Source organism: Akanthomyces muscarius, chromosome 5 (genome assembly GCF_028009165.1).
Source record: "Akanthomyces muscarius strain Ve6 chromosome 5, whole genome shotgun sequence".
Taxonomy (NCBI): Eukaryota; Fungi; Ascomycota; class Sordariomycetes; order Hypocreales; family Cordycipitaceae; genus Akanthomyces; species Akanthomyces muscarius.
The window spans coordinates 3,549,458-3,564,926 of NC_079245.1; the positions used below are offsets into that span (position 1 = coordinate 3,549,458).

Here is a 15,469-nt window from a genome sequence, read left to right on the forward strand (position 1 = left end):
TCACGCATCCACACTGATATGCGCGATGCCACCCTTTTGCAACGCAGACGCCGTCCACGGACTGGAATGCGCTCTTCTGACGGCTCTTTTTGCGAGCTTCTTTTTTTGCCATTCCAAGGCTGTGGCGGCATCCTTTCCTTTGGCTGCCTCCTCCACCACCTGCATAATCATGTCCGCAATGGTGGCCTGATATCCACCTTCGTGACGACTTTCTTCATTATGCTCCAGTGCTTGCTGCAAACTTTCCGCAAGCCGCAGCTCGCGGTTCAGTGCGCTATCCTCACACTCGCCGGTATCGCCTGCGTCCATCTTCGTGGCCGCTCGTTTCGCAAGCTCTCTGATTCCAAACTTGATGCTTTCCTTGCACAGTCTGGTTCCGTGCCAAAACGGCCGGTCAGAGACAAACTCGGATACCAGCCGTTGCGCCGCATCGTATCGATGAGTCGCGATATATATATAAAGCAGTTTCGCGAAACAATATCCATTGTACGCAAGCTTGCCATGGCCCAGCTGCTTCACCCCCAGCTGCAAAATGTCGTGGCCCGCGTAGAGATCCTTCTCCACCACCTTTTGCACAGCAAGCGTATAGATGTCAGCCGGGATAACGCATCCACATTCCACAGCCCGAGAAAGCAGACCCCTAATGTCGCTGCTTTGCCTGCTTTCAATCTCCTTGGCAAGAAACCTGTGCAATGCGACGGTGGTGTCTTTTCCATGGCCGCGGGCACGCTCCAGCAGTCGAAGAGCTGGTTCCGCATTGCCGCCATTGGCTTGTGTATGTGCTTCTAGCGCCAGTTCAAAGCTGAATTCGCAAACGTCTCGAGACTTTGACAGTGCGGCCTCAAATACAAGGCAGGCCTTGTCCCAAAGCCCGCTTTCCGTCAGCTCCGCCATCCGTCTGCTAAGATCTCCCCGGCGGTGTTTGGCTTCGTGGCCACTACCATCCATTTGTGGCAGTGACATGACCTTGGCTAGTCTGGTCCATAGCTTTTGCACGTTAGCCTTGCTGAAACGCAAATGTCCTCGGCAGGTTTTCTTCCACTCAGTGGCAAAGTCAAAGTCAACCTTGAGACCATGCGCGAGACAATATTCTAGCCACGTCATCATGCCCTCAATGTCATGATAGTAAGCATACCCATTCAGCACAGTAAAGGCCCAATCGGTTCGGAGCTTCATGTCGTATGTTTCTGCAGCGTATTTAAGCCAGCGGCCTAGCTCCTCAACATCATGCATCTTGGCGAAAACGTCTGTAACACGGCGCAGATGCCCTTGAAACTCCATAGATGAAGGCTTCGTGCACCTCTTGAGGTCTCGCAGTGAGTCGAACAATGTATCGCAGGCACCCAGAGTCACCTGTTGCGTCATAAGGGCAGCCTGAAGGGCAAAATCAGTCTCAACTTTGTCTCCCTTTAGCCGACGTAGCACATCCATTTCGCCGTCGATGAGCCGCGTTTGCCCGGCTGTACAGGCGGCGATGACCACCTCTCTTCTGATGTCGTATTCCAGCTCCGGCATCTTCATATCCGCGAATAGGCCAGCAGATTTGAGCATGCTGTACTCCTTGATTGCAAGGCTGGAGCAGTGGGCGCTCTGTACTTTGATAAGTTCCTGAACAAGTTGCCCATCTTTCCACACGAGAGCTTGCTCTGGTTGCGTAAAGAATGCTATGATGTTTCTTGAGACCTCTATAGCATCCTCTGGCCGATGTTCGTCCATCCAGGCAAGGAATCGAGCAAGTATTGTGACAAGAGATCGTTTCAAAAAGAGCGACGCTTGCAACACTGCTCTCATTTCATCTGCAGTCAGGTCCACAGAATATTTGAGCAGGTTGACAACGACATCTTTCAGTATTTCTCGGAAGGACCGTCGGGTGCCGTTGTGAGTTCCAACCCCTTGCAGAGCTGCCACCGCTGTACCGAATGTGTGCGATTGTTCTTGATTCGTGTTGGGCTGCTCTGGTAGAGCTTGAACCGCCTCGATCAGAGCTGCCACGGCGTCGTTATACTCCACAGAGGCTTCTTTACTATCTCGTGGGGTAACCCTCAGGTGATCGTATTCAAGTCTGTGACTGGGCAACGCTGAGTTGTTTTGCGTGGAGACTCTCGAGATGGTGATCGGACGGGTGGTAGCTGGAGCCTCGCTCGCGCCTAGCCCAACAGCCATAAGCTCAGCAATCTGGTCAACCGTAGCGGGGTTTCTTTGTAATTTCTTGAGCGCCGTAGAGCGCTTGGCCCTTGGAGCTTCGTAAGACCTCCGTCCAGAAGCCATGACCTCAGCAATATGCACAAGGGGTATGTATTCATTTTGAACCTTTCGGAGCGGCGCATCGCGTTCAGCAGCTCGAGACTCGGGGAGGCTGTCCGCGACGCCAGAGACGTTCATATTGTCGACTTCTTTTGTTTTTTCTCGGCGGTACGGGTTCCTGCGCGCGCGTGACTGGGTAATGAAAGACTCGGGCTCGAGCTTGGCCAAGTGAGCCTCTAAATCGAAGGGTTCAAGCGCCACGGCCGCCTCGGCACCGCGGTTCGCCTTGGCGGCGTGGATCTTTCGGGCATTGTCGACGGCGGCACGGGCAATCTTGATGCGGCGGCGGCGCTCCTCTGCGAGCAGGACGACAGAGAAGGAGGTCGTGAACAGAACGCCGCGCAGGGTGTTGATGGCCGTCTTAGAGAGCGCGGTACTTGAGGAAGCCATTGGCGTGGTGACTCATGGCGCAAGCGCTATCGAATATTCGTACGTTTGGATTGGCCCCAGAGCAGTTCGTTTCAAGGGCCGTGTCGAGGGACTGAAAATGGGCTGATGATGATGTATCGGGCAGGGCAGGACGAAAGCAGGCGATAATTATTCTGGGGCGGCATTTCCTCGGCAAAGCCCACGCCACCCAGCTGTAACTTTGCGACCTGCTGGTCAGTGGTAGCTGGGCAATGAAACAAAAATATCAATTTCAATAACTGACATCACTAATTGACGATAATGTGCATCGGACCTGAGTTGCTGTTTTTTTTATGTGCGTGCAACGTGACAGTGGTTAAGAACACGCTGAAGGCAGCGTGTACTTCTCGGCCGTTGTAGTAGCTGCAAGCCTTGTAGGCTCTGTAAGAGCCCATATTACAGCGCATTTACAACCTCCGTTTATACCTTTGCACCATTCTTTATTCATCCCGCAGATTTATTTTTAAGGGGGTAAGTTATGACCAAAAAGTTCATTTTGTACCAACTCGCTAATGAGCAGCCTACTTTGGCCTGGAAGATGCTTGTCATTTGATGCTAAGAATCTGCGGCTGCAAGGCAACTGCTTCGTACCGGCTGCTTGCTGCTCGGCATCGGCTTGAATTAGGCCAAGCCTTTACTTTGGGAGAGGCTTTTATAATACGACCGACCTGTAAAATAGTACTACACTGAACCTTTTTCTCCATGTCTGAGGCAGATGAAGTATGTGTACCCCTGCCGAGGTTGGACTGGCAGGAGCACCTGCCCGCTTATACCAAGAGCTATGGCATTGCGACCAGTGGTATCTTTCTGTTTTTGAACTGTGGCCTCAAGCACCAGCTCGCTCTGCCAACTGAGCTGACCAAGGCATGATAACTGAGTATCCTTAAACCTGAAAACTACGGCTAATTCGTCCAGTCCTCAACATGCCCGCCGACTTCCCTCCTGCACCACCGCCGATGTCCAATCTCGGCCGATACAGGCTGCTCTCCCCAACTGCTTCCGTATGGGTCAGTCCTATATGTCTTGGAGCCATGAACTTTGGAGACAGTTGGACGCAGTGGCTTGGTGAATGTACCATAGAAACGACAGAGGAGATCTTGGATTACTTTTACGAGCAAGTGAGTCTCGCAGCGGCGTGTGAGTGGCTGGGGACCTGTGCTGATAGATTTAGGGCGGCAACTTCATTGACACCGCAAACAACTATCAGTGTGGGGAGAGTGAAATGCGACTTGGCGAGTGGATGAAGAGGCGTGGTAACCGCGATGAGATGGGTGAGTAGCTAGACCCGACCAACATCCACTGCGCCGTGGCCGACGGCCTGTACTTACATATTTTCCTAGTGATTTCTACCAAGTACACCACGGCCTTCGTGCCTCGGGAGGGCGATGCCAGAATCAAGATCAATCTGAATGGCTGTGGATCAAAGAGCCTCCAGGCTTCCGTTGCGGCCAGTTTGGAGAAACTGCAGACGCATTACATTGATCTGGTGACAAACTCAAAAACAGAAACCCTGAGACAAACTTGTGGACTGACTATTTTCTATAGCTCTACGTTCACTGGTGGGACTACAGTACATCTATACCAGAATTGATGCAGGCTCTAAACAGCCTCGTAGTCAGCGGTAAAGTGCTGTATCTCGGTATCAGTGACGCCCCGGCATGGATAGCTAGGTATGAAGCATTTATTTTCTCTACAGTGGCCAGTACTTGTCTAACTTATCTTAGTAAAGCAAACGAATACGCTAGAAACCACGGCATGTGCCAATTCAGTGTCTATCAAGGCCAATGGTCAGCCGCCCATCGTGACTTTGAGCGCGACATCATTCCTATGTGTCGAGCTGAGGGCATGGCGCTTGCCCCGTGGGGCTCTCTCGGCGGTGGCAAATTCAGGAACGCAGAGCAGCGCAACGCTCAAGCAGGCACAGTGAGCCAAGAGTATACTGAAGAGGAGACAAAGGTTACTGCCGCACTTGAGGCTGTCGCAAGGCGCAAAAACGCGACTCCCATCGGCGTCGCCATTGCCTATGTCATGCACAAAGCGCCCTACGTCTTTCCTGTGCTCAGTGGGCGCAAGGTTGAGCACGTCAAGGGAAACATTGACGCCCTTAGTATTGAATTGAGTCCGGTGGATATCAAGGAAATTGAGGGTGCTGCACCGTTTGATCTCGGATTCCCAAACAACTTTCTTTGGGGTAGAGAAGTTCCCACAGCGCAAGGCAACGTGAAATTCGCCGTCCTCGGGGGCAATTATGACCATGTTGAAGACACCAAGGTATGCCGCACGTCTTTCCTCTGCAGCTCCCCTACTAACTGGATTGTAGCCCATCAGGCCGGCCAAGGCAGCAGAGTAGGTCTTTCGCTCACACTTGAATCGATGGCAGCTGGAGACGACTCCATAGAGGAGGGCGTAATGAAGGCTTATGGCCTTCTATTCTATGTTGCATTCTGCATCTGGTCAGCTATAGACTGGCTGCCCGTGGTCGGAGGTCCTACATTTGTTCGTGTTTGAATCAGCATGCTGCGTTGTTGTTCTTGTTCTCCTACATGAACTGCTAGGTATCAACTTGTATATGCCCCTTCAAAAAATTCTGTTCAAACAAATGTTCATTCCTGCTCCAAGTACCCGAACGCCATCTCGGCCACGTAAATAAAACAGATGATGCCAACCATCATGCGAGAGCGCACGACCCCTCTTCCTCATACAGCGCATTGAGCGCCACAGTGCTGCGTGAATGTTCTCTATTTGGATCCCTTGCCCTTGGCCTCATTTTCTCCTAGCTCCCGGATAATCACCGAAGTCTGTCCCGCGCCGTTGTAGTCCTGCTGGCCCGTCTCAAAGCCCGGACACACACCAATAGCCAGGTACTTGCCATTGTTGGAAAAGGCCAGCGCCGCGACGCTGTTGGGCGACTTTTGGTACTGCTTTAATCTGCGCTTGGCCTCTGCGTCCCAGAGCGCGACGGTGCCGTCGCCGCCGCCCGAGGCAAACGTGCCGTGGACGCTATGAAAGGCGAGGGCGTTGACAGGGTAGACGATGTCACCGTCGCCGTCCGGGGCTGGCTGCCGGTGGCACTTGAAGGCGTACTTGCGTGCCTGCGACTCGGCCGTGTCCTCGAACCACTCTACGGCGACGCGGCCCTCGATGCTGCTCGTAGCGTAGCCCGCGTCATTGGGCATGCAGGCGAGAGCGCGCGTCAGGTACCGCAGCGACGACTCGCGCTGCTGCCAGGGCTTGAGGTCGGAACCGCTGCCTCCCTGAGTGAGCAGCGCCTTTATGGCGTCGAGGTCGTAGATGTTGATGATGCGGCCAGTCATGGCGACGACTACCTTGGAGGGGCTGATGGCGAGGGCCTGAGGCTTGCCGGGCAGAGAGACTCGGAGCGGCGTGCTGGATGGGTTCTCGGTATCGTGCAGATTCAAGCTGCAGTCCCACGAGGCGGAGACGAGGATGCCGTGGTTTGCGCTGTAGCGGACGTTGCGGACTGGAGCGGCGTGCTTGCTGACGAGGACCTTTTCGCCGTTTGTGAGGTTAATTCTGCAAACATGTTAGTGAACAAGAATTTATTATTGCGCGACGCGACAGCTGTCATGCAGCGGATAGTACTATACCTGTTGACGGCCCAGTCCATGCCCGCCGTGTATGCCTCGTCGTCGCTTGCGCCAAAGCATACATCCAGCACAGGCGCTCTGTGTTCATATGTGTTGGCAAGCTTGGCATCGCTGGCGCCATTGGATAGGTCGTATCGGTAGACATTCTTGTCCCAAGAAGCAACGAGCAGCTTCGTGCTAGACTCTGGCGCAAAGACGACAGCGGATACAGCGTCGCCAGGCGGCGGCGACAGCTCGACTTGTGTTGCTATTGAGCAAAGTTGTTAGCAAATCTGCTTCACCCCAAGTCGCAATCAAGGTAGTTCCATCAAGCGAGAGTGGCTATACGTACCAGGAGCCATGTTATTGCTCAATGTTTTATTTGACAGCTCCCCAAATGTACCGACGAGCTCCAGATGCCAATGTCCAAAGTTGCGCCTAGCTGCTGTTTACTTTCGCGGAGAGTCACGTGCAGATAGCTGCTGCTGCTCATTCGAAGCTGGCGAAAAATGCCTGTGGCACTTTTTGCCGATTATGACCGCCTTTCCCATCAGCCACACCCCGCCACCCCACCATCTGAGGACGGGTTTGCGTCCAATTTGTGTGTCAAAATTGTGCTTTGTGCTATAAATCCAACGCTTCGCCAAACAGCCTCGGTGTGCCGAATACGCGACGTTTGACCACTGACAAATCCACGCCGGTCAAAGCTCTCTACTCTCGCAAGTCGACAAGGGACGAATCTGGACCTAGCAATTTTGGGTGCCACTTTCACCTTCAGACAGCACAACCGGAAAAAAAGAGGGTGACTCTTAGTTCCGTACCCCACTGGAGACTCTCGTGCCCAACATCTCTCGACGACACCTTGACTTTTCGTATCTTTCAACGCTTTGTGACTGCCAAAGGGAGACGACAATACCGCCAAGATGTCTCTCACAAACTGCCGTTACTATGAGGAGAAGTTTCCGGAGATTGACAGCTTTGTCATGGTCAATGTCAAGCAGGTTCGTCAGGCCACCTCCAAAGGACGCGCATGGAACGAGGCGCCAGGAACATTCGCTCCACGGTTGCGATACGCTGGGGATACATGTTCTAATCAAGTCATCACGCTATCTAGATCGCCGAAATGGGAGCCTATGTCAAGCTTCTCGAATACGACGACATTGACGGCATGATTCTGCTCTCCGAACTCTCGCGACGACGTATCCGCAGTATCCAGAAGCTCATTCGAGTCGGCCGTAACGAGGTTGTCGTCGTTCTCAGAGTTGACAAGGAGAAGGGTATGTTGCGTACTCGCGCTCAAAGAAGTTGCGCTGCGACGCGAGGGAACAAATGACTAATGACAAACAGGTTACATTGATCTTTCGAAACGTCGTGTGTCTGCCGAAGACATTGTCAAGTGCGAGGAGCGATACAACAAGGGCAAGATGGTCCACTCCATCATGCGCCACGTCGCCGAGAAGACCTTGATTCCTATTGAGACGCTATATGAGAGCATCGCCTGGCCTCTGAACCGCAAATACGGCCACGCTATTGATGCTTTCAAGCTGTCTATCACGTACGTGTGCTTGTCGCTGCTCCCGAGCAGAGCGCGCAAATGTCGGTGATATGCTGACACGATCTATAGTAACCCCGAAGTCTGGGATGGCATCACTTTCCCCGGCCAGCCTGCCGCCGATGAGCTCAAGTCTTACATAGGCAAGCGCCTGACCCCCCAACCGACCAAGGTCCGTGCCGATGTCGAAGTCACCTGCTTCGGCTACGAGGGCATCGACGCCGTCAAGACTGCTCTCCGCACCGCCGAGGCCGGCAACACCGAGGAGACCTCAGTCAAGGTCAAGCTAGTTTCGCCACCCCTCTACGTTCTCACCAGCACCTGTCTGGACAAGTCTGTTGGCATCAAGCGCCTGGAAGAAGCCATTGTCGATATTCGCAAAAACATCGAGGGTGCTGGTGGCAACCTGACGGTCAAGATGGAGCCCAAGGCCGTCACCGAGAGCGATGACGCCCTGCTGCAGGCCCTCATGGAGCAGAGAGAGCGCGAGAACGCCGAGGTCAGCGGCGACGAGAGCATGAGCGAGAGCGATGACAACATTCCCGAGACGATGTAAATGAGTACGAAAGGAAGGGATGAACATGATTTTTTTCGGATAAACCGAGGGCAGGAAAAAAGGTGACACAGCGTTGATGGTGAAGGGGAACATCTATGGTCATCTCAGAAACAATGAGGCAACGAATAGATTGGTAACCAAAAGAATAGAACATGACATACATTTGATACATTGCCAGTTATGGTGACAGTTTGATGCAGTCTCTAGTCTAAGATTCGATCGTGGTCCTGCAATTGCGGATCTTCAGACATAATGAGAATTTAAATAAAGAATCCAAGGCCTTTAGCGCATCCTAGTAAAGTACTGTGAAGATTGCTGAGTTGGTAGGTTGATCTCGCACCGACAGTGGCAGCTCGTCGTGAGACCCACCCTACCGCCTGTCAGGCAATCAGGCGGCGGCTTTGAAGCTAAGCTCCTAGCATCGACATCAACGCACCGCATCAGACTTCGTCAACAAAAAGGGGATTTTCACGTCTCTTCGGCCAGCTATGGCCTCTGTGTGGGCGCGTATGCGAAACTGGGGCGGCTGGCGGCCACAAGGACCGGTGGCCGAGACTGCCTGGAGACTGGGTGTCTTTGCGACATGGCTCCCAGCCGTCGCTTGGATCAATGCGCACGTCGCAGAGCTGACGGCTGTGCAAGGGCAGTCTATGTATCCTTATATAAACGAAGATAAAGATTCGACTTTGCGAAACGACGTCGTTCTCACGTGGAAGTGGTCGCCGCAGGATGATTTGCAAAGGGGCATGGTGGTGACTCTGAGGTAAGCCTGGTCGCAAGTATGATGGCAAGACTGAGTTGCCTTCTTTTGTCGTTGATCGCGCTCAAACTCCTTGGCAAGTGTGTGGCTAAAACTTCAGTTAGAAGCCCTAATAACCCAGAGGCTGTGGCTATCAAGCGAATAGTTGGCCTGGAGGGAGACACCGTTCACACGCGCCCACCGTATCCCTTTCCCAAAGTCAAGATCCCCAAGGGACATATTTGGGTAGAGGGCGACGGCCGGCCTGGAACGACAATAGACAGCAACACGTACGGGCCGGTCTCAAGACGGTTGCTGGTCGGCAGGGTCACCCACATCTTGTATCCCTTCCACAAGTTTGGCGAGGTCAAGTGGTGGGAGCATATACCGCGGCCGATCGAACGTGGACCGCGCTGAAACTCTTCAGAGACCGGGTGTATAAAATAAAAATAAAAATATTTCGGGTATATTAGTTGTATCAACATGGTGTTCTTTTGAGACCACTGAGCACGCGAGCGCATGGTCATGAGGATGAAGACAGCTTGCGACTCATCAAGCGGCTTCCGCAAGGCAATGCGCATCCTACACGAATTACAATAATTTAATTATGTGAGAACTCGACTGATTTGCATGTTTACATATTTTTGAACGGCTGTATAATACCGGATACAAACAGGCACAGGTGCCAAAAGTGGCTCCGCCAGGTACCAGCCCAATCACAATAGCGACCAGCGCCGCCACACAAATCACTACGGCGATAGCACTCGGAGCCGCGAAGAAAAAGTTCGACTAGCCACAGGCAACGGCGTCGGCGTCTCCAAGCCACATCCATCCACACGACCGCTCAGGATACCAGTTTCCTGCTCTCTTCGCCTTCATCATCGTTTTGCCAATTGCATTGTTACGCCTCCGAGTCTGCCTCCTTTTTTCCTTCGCGCTGCATCTCGCCACTGCTTCCCATCGCCCCCTAGGCACATCACAATTTTGCGCCAGAAACCTTGAGACGACCCTTTTTTCTCCGGCCTCAGGGAGGAGCGCGCAAACGACACAACTTAGCACCGCAACGCGAGTCCCGAAAGCGTCACCCCTTCTATCGCTCGGCCATGCCATTGGGCTTCAAAGCGCTTGGATTTGAAGCCCCCGATCCTTCCGCGACTGCGACAGCGGCTTCTTCACCCTTCCCCGACTTGACCTCTGACTCCCGCCATGCAGAGCAGTTTGCGGGCCAATCCACGGACACTGGAAAAGGAGGACTCGTGAGCACAGACGCCATGGGTCCGGAAGCAGATTTAGACCTCGAGGGGCGGCCGCCCTATTTCCATGTATGTTGACTGCAGCCGCTGAGGCCTATCAAGCTCCGAAATGGTCAACTAACCCAATGACGTAGGCAATGCTTGCGGGAGGAACCGGTGGTGCATTTGGAGACATGCTGATGCACTCCCTCGACACCGTCAAGACTCGACAACAGGGCGATCCGAACGCACCGTCAAAATACCGCTCGCTGACGTCGTCATACTACACAATAATGCGGCAGGAGGGCATCAGACGAGGTCTCTATAGCGGTTGGCTTCCTGCCCTCGGCGGCTCATTTCCCGGGACCGTCATGTTCTTCGGAACATACGAATGGAGCAAACGATTTCTCATAGACCACGGTCTCCAACATCATCTCGCCTATCTCGCGTCCGGTTCGTCCGCACCACCCACGCCTTTGACTAAGCCACGATGCTAATAGCGGACTTGATAGGTTTCCTCGGTGACTTGGCCGCGTCCATCGTATACGTGCCATCTGAAGTCCTTAAAACTCGACTCCAGCTACAAGGGCGATACAATAACCCCCATTTTAGTTCTGGCTACAACTACCGCGGCACTGTCGACGCCGCACGCACCATTGTGCGCACAGAAGGACCGGCCGCCATGTTCCATGGCTACAAAGCCACATTATACCGCGACTTGCCCTTTTCGGCGCTGCAATTTATGTTTTACGAGCAATTCCAGACGTGGGCGCGACAGTACAAGCAAAGTCGCGATATTGGCGTCGGTTTTGAGCTACTCACGGGCGCGACGGCAGGTGGTCTCGCCGGCGTGATAACATGCCCTCTTGATGTCGTCAAGACGCGACTACAGACGCAAGTCAACCCGTCCGCGGCGAAGAGTACCTGCACACACGCCAAAGACCCGAATCCACAAAAGCGCTCGATATCTACTTCCTCCCCGAGCACCCATCGCCCCCGTCCCGGTGCCATTCCGCTCGAGACGTCGTCTGTCGTTACAGGTCTCAAGGTTATTTACAGAACGGAAGGTCTTGAGGGCTGGTTCCGTGGCGTGGGCCCTCGCGGCGTCTGGACGTTTATCCAGAGCGGCTGCATGCTCTTCTTGTACCAACGACTTCTCCGACAACTTGACGTATGGAACCCCACCGACAAGGAAAGCGACTTGTAAACCACCACGATGCACTTGCAAAAACATAACATGATTCAGCATTGTTCGTCCGGCTTTAATTGGCGAAGCAGCAAAAGAGTTAAACAACACTCCTTCAAACCAATATGAACAGACGAGGAGAGAGAAAAAGAGAGGGCGATGCATGACACATGCCTGTGTCTACTTGTACGATTTAGGTGAAAACAGAGGAGGCAGTAACGGCTGGATGTATACTTGATGGTCGAACATTTCTTGTAATATTTATTTTATATTCATTGGGGAATTACCAAAAGAAGGAATACTCTCTTGGTTTGGCGTTCTGGAGTGGCACATATAGACTTTGGTGGGCGAGTTATCAACACACCGCTCCCTGCGCATTCGAGACTTGTTTTTCTTGAGTTGGTGTTTTATATACTAGAGAAAAAGAGAAAGAGGAAGACGCGAGAGTTTGATAAACTCGGCTACAAAACATAGAAACCATTGTACAATCACTCACTTTATATGATGTCGCTGGGAATCAGTAGTATTCATTGTATATCTGTGCAAGCGTCTGAGCTATTTCTCGCTTCATACAGGGGCTAGGTATCATTGGGTATCTTTCATGTAAAGTGTAAATGACAGGTAAAAAAAGGAAGACATTGACGTCTCTGTATAGAGTGAACATCAGTTAGAAAAAAGCAAATATGCAAAACATGGAAGCAGAACAGAACCTCCTATCATGGGCGGTGTGTCACCGCTAAGCATCAGGGTCACTCTCCTCCTCCTCCTCCGTGAGCGGCTCAAAGTCGTCTACCCGCCGACGCATGTCGTCGCGCGCCAGGCACGACACCATGGCCAGCGTCAGCGCGTTCCACACGCTCTGAAACTGGTCCATGAACTCAATCTCGACGTGGAAGCTGATGTACGCGTTGTCGTCGAGCGCGGAGTCCACCGTGAGCACGAAGACGGTGGTGTTGATGATGAAGAGGGCGTACACGACGGGCGGGCGTCGTCGGTACTGGATGGTGGCCGGCGGCGGCGGCGAGGGTAGGAGGCGCTTGGCGGCCTGGCGCTCGCTGGGCGAAGAAAAGGACTGCATGCCGAGGGAGGAGGAGTCGCCCGCCATGGCGAGATCGTCGAGCTCGCTTATAGGACTGACCAACGTGCGGCGTCGCTTAGCCGCCGCGCTGCCGTTTGTGCTAGCGGTCTGTGAAGGAGATGTTGCTCTCGCGAGCTCATCGTCGTCCTCCATGGCGGCGTTGCCGCGGCGGCGACCCTGCCGTCTCCGAGCGTGTTTTTTGCGGTTGAGGTAGACGTGCCCCTTTCGCTTTCTTGGCGAGAGATATCTCTGCAGCAGCAGGCGGTTTCTGTCGGCGACGCCATCATCATCGTCATAGTCGTCGTCGTCTTCGTCGTCGCGGGCACGAGGCGACGTCGACGCAAAGTGCCAAAAGTCCGGGTCCCGGTCCTCGCGGAGAAACTCGCGCTGCAGACGGGCGAGGGCGCGCACGCGGCGCTGCAGGAGCGCGGTGATAGCGCCCCCCTGCAGCTCGGCGTCGACGACCTCGGTGATGATGTTGGGCACCACGCGCAGGTGGCTGTAGCCGCCGTCCTCGGCGGCCCAGGCGAGGAACCGGTCGAGCCCGGCCTTGATCATGCCCGGCACGCGCTGGTGCAGGCCAGACTCGCTGGTGGTGCGGATGGAGGCGGTGAGCTCAATCAGACGGACCAGGGCCATGGTGGCTATTTTCAAGGTGTTAGCGTTTTTATCCTTTTTCTTTTTTGTAGAGGGATAGTCGACGGGAGCATACCGAGAAACTCCTTTCCATGGGCATATACAACGGGTTGGTTTTCGGCATTGGCGAAATTGACGCTCGAGATGGGCACGCCGCGCAGATCAATGCCCCAGTGCGAGGGCAGAATGGCCAGCTCCTGCCGAAAAAAGAGTAGCTCAAAGAGACGAGCCTCGTCGGGCGCCCAGGTTCTGGCGCCGGGGTATCGCGCCTTTTCGATCTCCAGCCGCTGCCGGAGAGTCAGCATGTCGTCGGCGGGGACGGTGGCAGAGGCGGTGTCCTTGTCTTGCGGGCTACTACTTCTGCTGCTTCCGTAAAGTGGCGCATCAGCGTCGTCTGATGAATTTGTCGTCGTTGTCGTCTTGTTGAGCGATGCGGCGTTTGCATTGGCTTTGCGCCGCGGCTCATCGCTGGCGGGCGCAACCTCCATGTCTTTATAGCCAGGCTCGGAATCCAGAGCGAACATGGTGGCAGAGATTTTCTGACGCGTCGTGCGTCGCAAAGGGACATGGACCAAATGACGGGTGTGGTGTTTCCTTGTAAGGTTGGGAAAGATGACGCAGCCTGCAAGTGAGTTGACATCGCGGGGTGGGGCTTTGGCAAAGTAGGTCACTGTGTTGGCGTGCTTGGCGCAGTCGTTTATACAGCAAACATGGGCAGTGCTAGATTTCTACTTCTCTTCACATCGTGTCGCTTTTAAGGTTTGATATTTTCTCAATCTAGTTCCCGAAAACAATGCGCGAGAGTAGACACATTCCGGGAGACCAAACTTTGCGAAACCCCCAAGTATTGCCAGATCGGGCTACCCCACTATGCGATCGCCTCTTTACAAGATCGGTTTTCAATGTGTTGTTTGGCGAGTACCTAGGTTCTTCAAACTGATAAAGGGGTTTTTTTTTCTTGGCTTTCTAAAGTGAGTTTGCCTTCGCTGGCGGCTGTGGTCTTTCCTCAACACTGCTGTCAAACCTTGGGACGAGAGTCGTCTCACAACAGCGGCTAACCGCGTCCGCCGTCCGGTTGCACGTAGTTCTACACTGTGGCATGTCAAAGCATCCGAAACCACCGAGTCCTGTGTGATCTTTTTTCTGTTTTTGTTTGCTCAATATATCCTTGCATAGTCGTACAATCGCCCTGTATGACCATGATTCACGAGCGATTCGGACGCTCATATATACGTCGACCTTTTCCCCCAAGTCTCTGAAAGACGATTAAGCATCTTTACAACATCTACATTTACTACATCACACAATAGAAGAAAGATGAACTCGAACGTCAGTGAAGATGCATTCTGGCTCATCCACGACACGCTCTACTCCAACGGCTTCCCGCGTAACCACCCAATCCTGCTGCAGTCTGTACGTCACTTCCATGTTGACGCCCTCACACACGTCTGCTCAAGGCGCGGCAAGCGTCGAGTCAACAAGGATTATGGCGATGCTGGCCCAAAAAACCAGTGGTTTTTGGTCATTGAGGGAGAGGACCTGCAGGCATGCCTGAGCTTACAGCCGTGCGAGAACATCAGGACAGGCGGTTTCGGAATCCTGACGCTGCAGATCATGGAATGCTCCGAGACGATGCCGTCGGATCTGCTTCACAGGCAAACATACTTTTGCCATCGAAGTACCTTGACGGCAAAGGCCGTTCTGGAGACGATCTTCTTCAACGGCTGGCACAAATACGAAATGATGCCTACCAAATCGGGCTCTCTGTGCGGCGGTCGACATCATACGTGAGTGCTGACCTCTTCATCTCCCCCGCTACATACAATCAATATTGTACTGACTATCTTGGCAAATTCTGCAGAATGCAAATGCTCTTCGACCTCCAGGATACATGCTGGATAGGGCCCAGGAGCCTGCAAGACATGGACATATTCGAATATCTGGAAAGAGAATATATCCACGGGCACTGGGCGCCTGACGGCAGAAGGAACCTGCTGAGCAGAGCTTTCACGATTCGGCCTGGGAGGTTTCGACCAGATGTGGGCAGGATGCCTACATCAGAGGGGCCTTGGGAGAGGCTAGTGACTAGAAAGATTCTCCTAACACCATAGCAGAAGTTTGTTGTTTAAAAAATAAATTCAAATCTATTCGCATATCTAGCCGCTAACTACTTTTTTCTCCTGGCAAAAAA

At 53.3% G+C, this 15,469-nt stretch overlaps 8 protein-coding genes across 8 annotated transcripts; 5 read left to right on the forward strand and 3 right to left on the reverse strand.

The window, feature by feature from the left end:
• LMH87_010515 (uncharacterized protein) lies at nucleotides 1-2,694 on the reverse strand (the record flags this gene model as incomplete). The annotated part of the gene is made up of 1 exon (XM_056197685.1): nucleotides 1-2,694. One exon carries the CDS (start codon nucleotides 2,692-2,694, stop codon nucleotides 1-3), a length of 2,694 nt encoding a protein of 897 aa, XP_056054709.1.
• A 720-nt stretch (nucleotides 2,695-3,414) lies between these two features.
• Nucleotides 3,415-5,062, forward strand: LMH87_010516 (uncharacterized protein; the record flags this gene model as incomplete). The annotated part of the gene is made up of 8 exons (XM_056197686.1): nucleotides 3,415-3,576; nucleotides 3,628-3,713; nucleotides 3,761-3,830; nucleotides 3,884-3,983; nucleotides 4,053-4,198; nucleotides 4,258-4,382; nucleotides 4,437-4,983; nucleotides 5,033-5,062. The coding sequence occupies 8 exons, from the start codon at nucleotides 3,415-3,417 to the stop codon at nucleotides 5,060-5,062; spliced, it is 1,266 nt and encodes a 421-aa protein (XP_056054710.1).
• Nucleotides 5,063-5,450: 388 nt separating this feature from the next.
• LMH87_010517 (uncharacterized protein) lies at nucleotides 5,451-6,661 on the reverse strand (the record flags this gene model as incomplete). The annotated part of the gene is made up of 3 exons (XM_056197687.1): nucleotides 5,451-6,246; nucleotides 6,321-6,567; nucleotides 6,652-6,661. 3 exons carry the CDS (start codon nucleotides 6,659-6,661, stop codon nucleotides 5,451-5,453), a joined length of 1,053 nt encoding a protein of 350 aa, XP_056054711.1.
• Nucleotides 6,662-7,222: 561 nt separating this feature from the next.
• On the forward strand, nucleotides 7,223-8,407 carry LMH87_010518 (uncharacterized protein; the record flags this gene model as incomplete). Its single annotated transcript, XM_056197688.1, has 4 exons — nucleotides 7,223-7,300; nucleotides 7,414-7,576; nucleotides 7,647-7,854; nucleotides 7,924-8,407. 4 exons carry the CDS (start codon nucleotides 7,223-7,225, stop codon nucleotides 8,405-8,407), a joined length of 933 nt encoding a protein of 310 aa, XP_056054712.1.
• Nucleotides 8,408-8,895: 488 nt separating this feature from the next.
• Nucleotides 8,896-9,563, forward strand: LMH87_010519 (uncharacterized protein; the record flags this gene model as incomplete). Its single annotated transcript, XM_056197689.1, has 2 exons — nucleotides 8,896-9,170; nucleotides 9,272-9,563. 2 exons carry the CDS (start codon nucleotides 8,896-8,898, stop codon nucleotides 9,561-9,563), a joined length of 567 nt encoding a protein of 188 aa, XP_056054713.1.
• A 686-nt stretch (nucleotides 9,564-10,249) lies between these two features.
• On the forward strand, nucleotides 10,250-11,585 carry LMH87_010520 (uncharacterized protein; the record flags this gene model as incomplete). Its single annotated transcript, XM_056197690.1, has 3 exons — nucleotides 10,250-10,468; nucleotides 10,534-10,831; nucleotides 10,891-11,585. The coding sequence occupies 3 exons, from the start codon at nucleotides 10,250-10,252 to the stop codon at nucleotides 11,583-11,585; spliced, it is 1,212 nt and encodes a 403-aa protein (XP_056054714.1).
• Nucleotides 11,586-12,300: 715 nt separating this feature from the next.
• LMH87_010521 (uncharacterized protein) lies at nucleotides 12,301-13,802 on the reverse strand (the record flags this gene model as incomplete). The annotated part of the gene is made up of 2 exons (XM_056197691.1): nucleotides 12,301-13,286; nucleotides 13,355-13,802. 2 exons carry the CDS (start codon nucleotides 13,800-13,802, stop codon nucleotides 12,301-12,303), a joined length of 1,434 nt encoding a protein of 477 aa, XP_056054715.1.
• A 793-nt stretch (nucleotides 13,803-14,595) lies between these two features.
• Nucleotides 14,596-15,389, forward strand: LMH87_010522 (uncharacterized protein; the record flags this gene model as incomplete). Its single annotated transcript, XM_056197692.1, has 2 exons — nucleotides 14,596-15,065; nucleotides 15,140-15,389. 2 exons carry the CDS (start codon nucleotides 14,596-14,598, stop codon nucleotides 15,387-15,389), a joined length of 720 nt encoding a protein of 239 aa, XP_056054716.1.
• Between the last annotated feature and the right edge of the window lie 80 nt (nucleotides 15,390-15,469).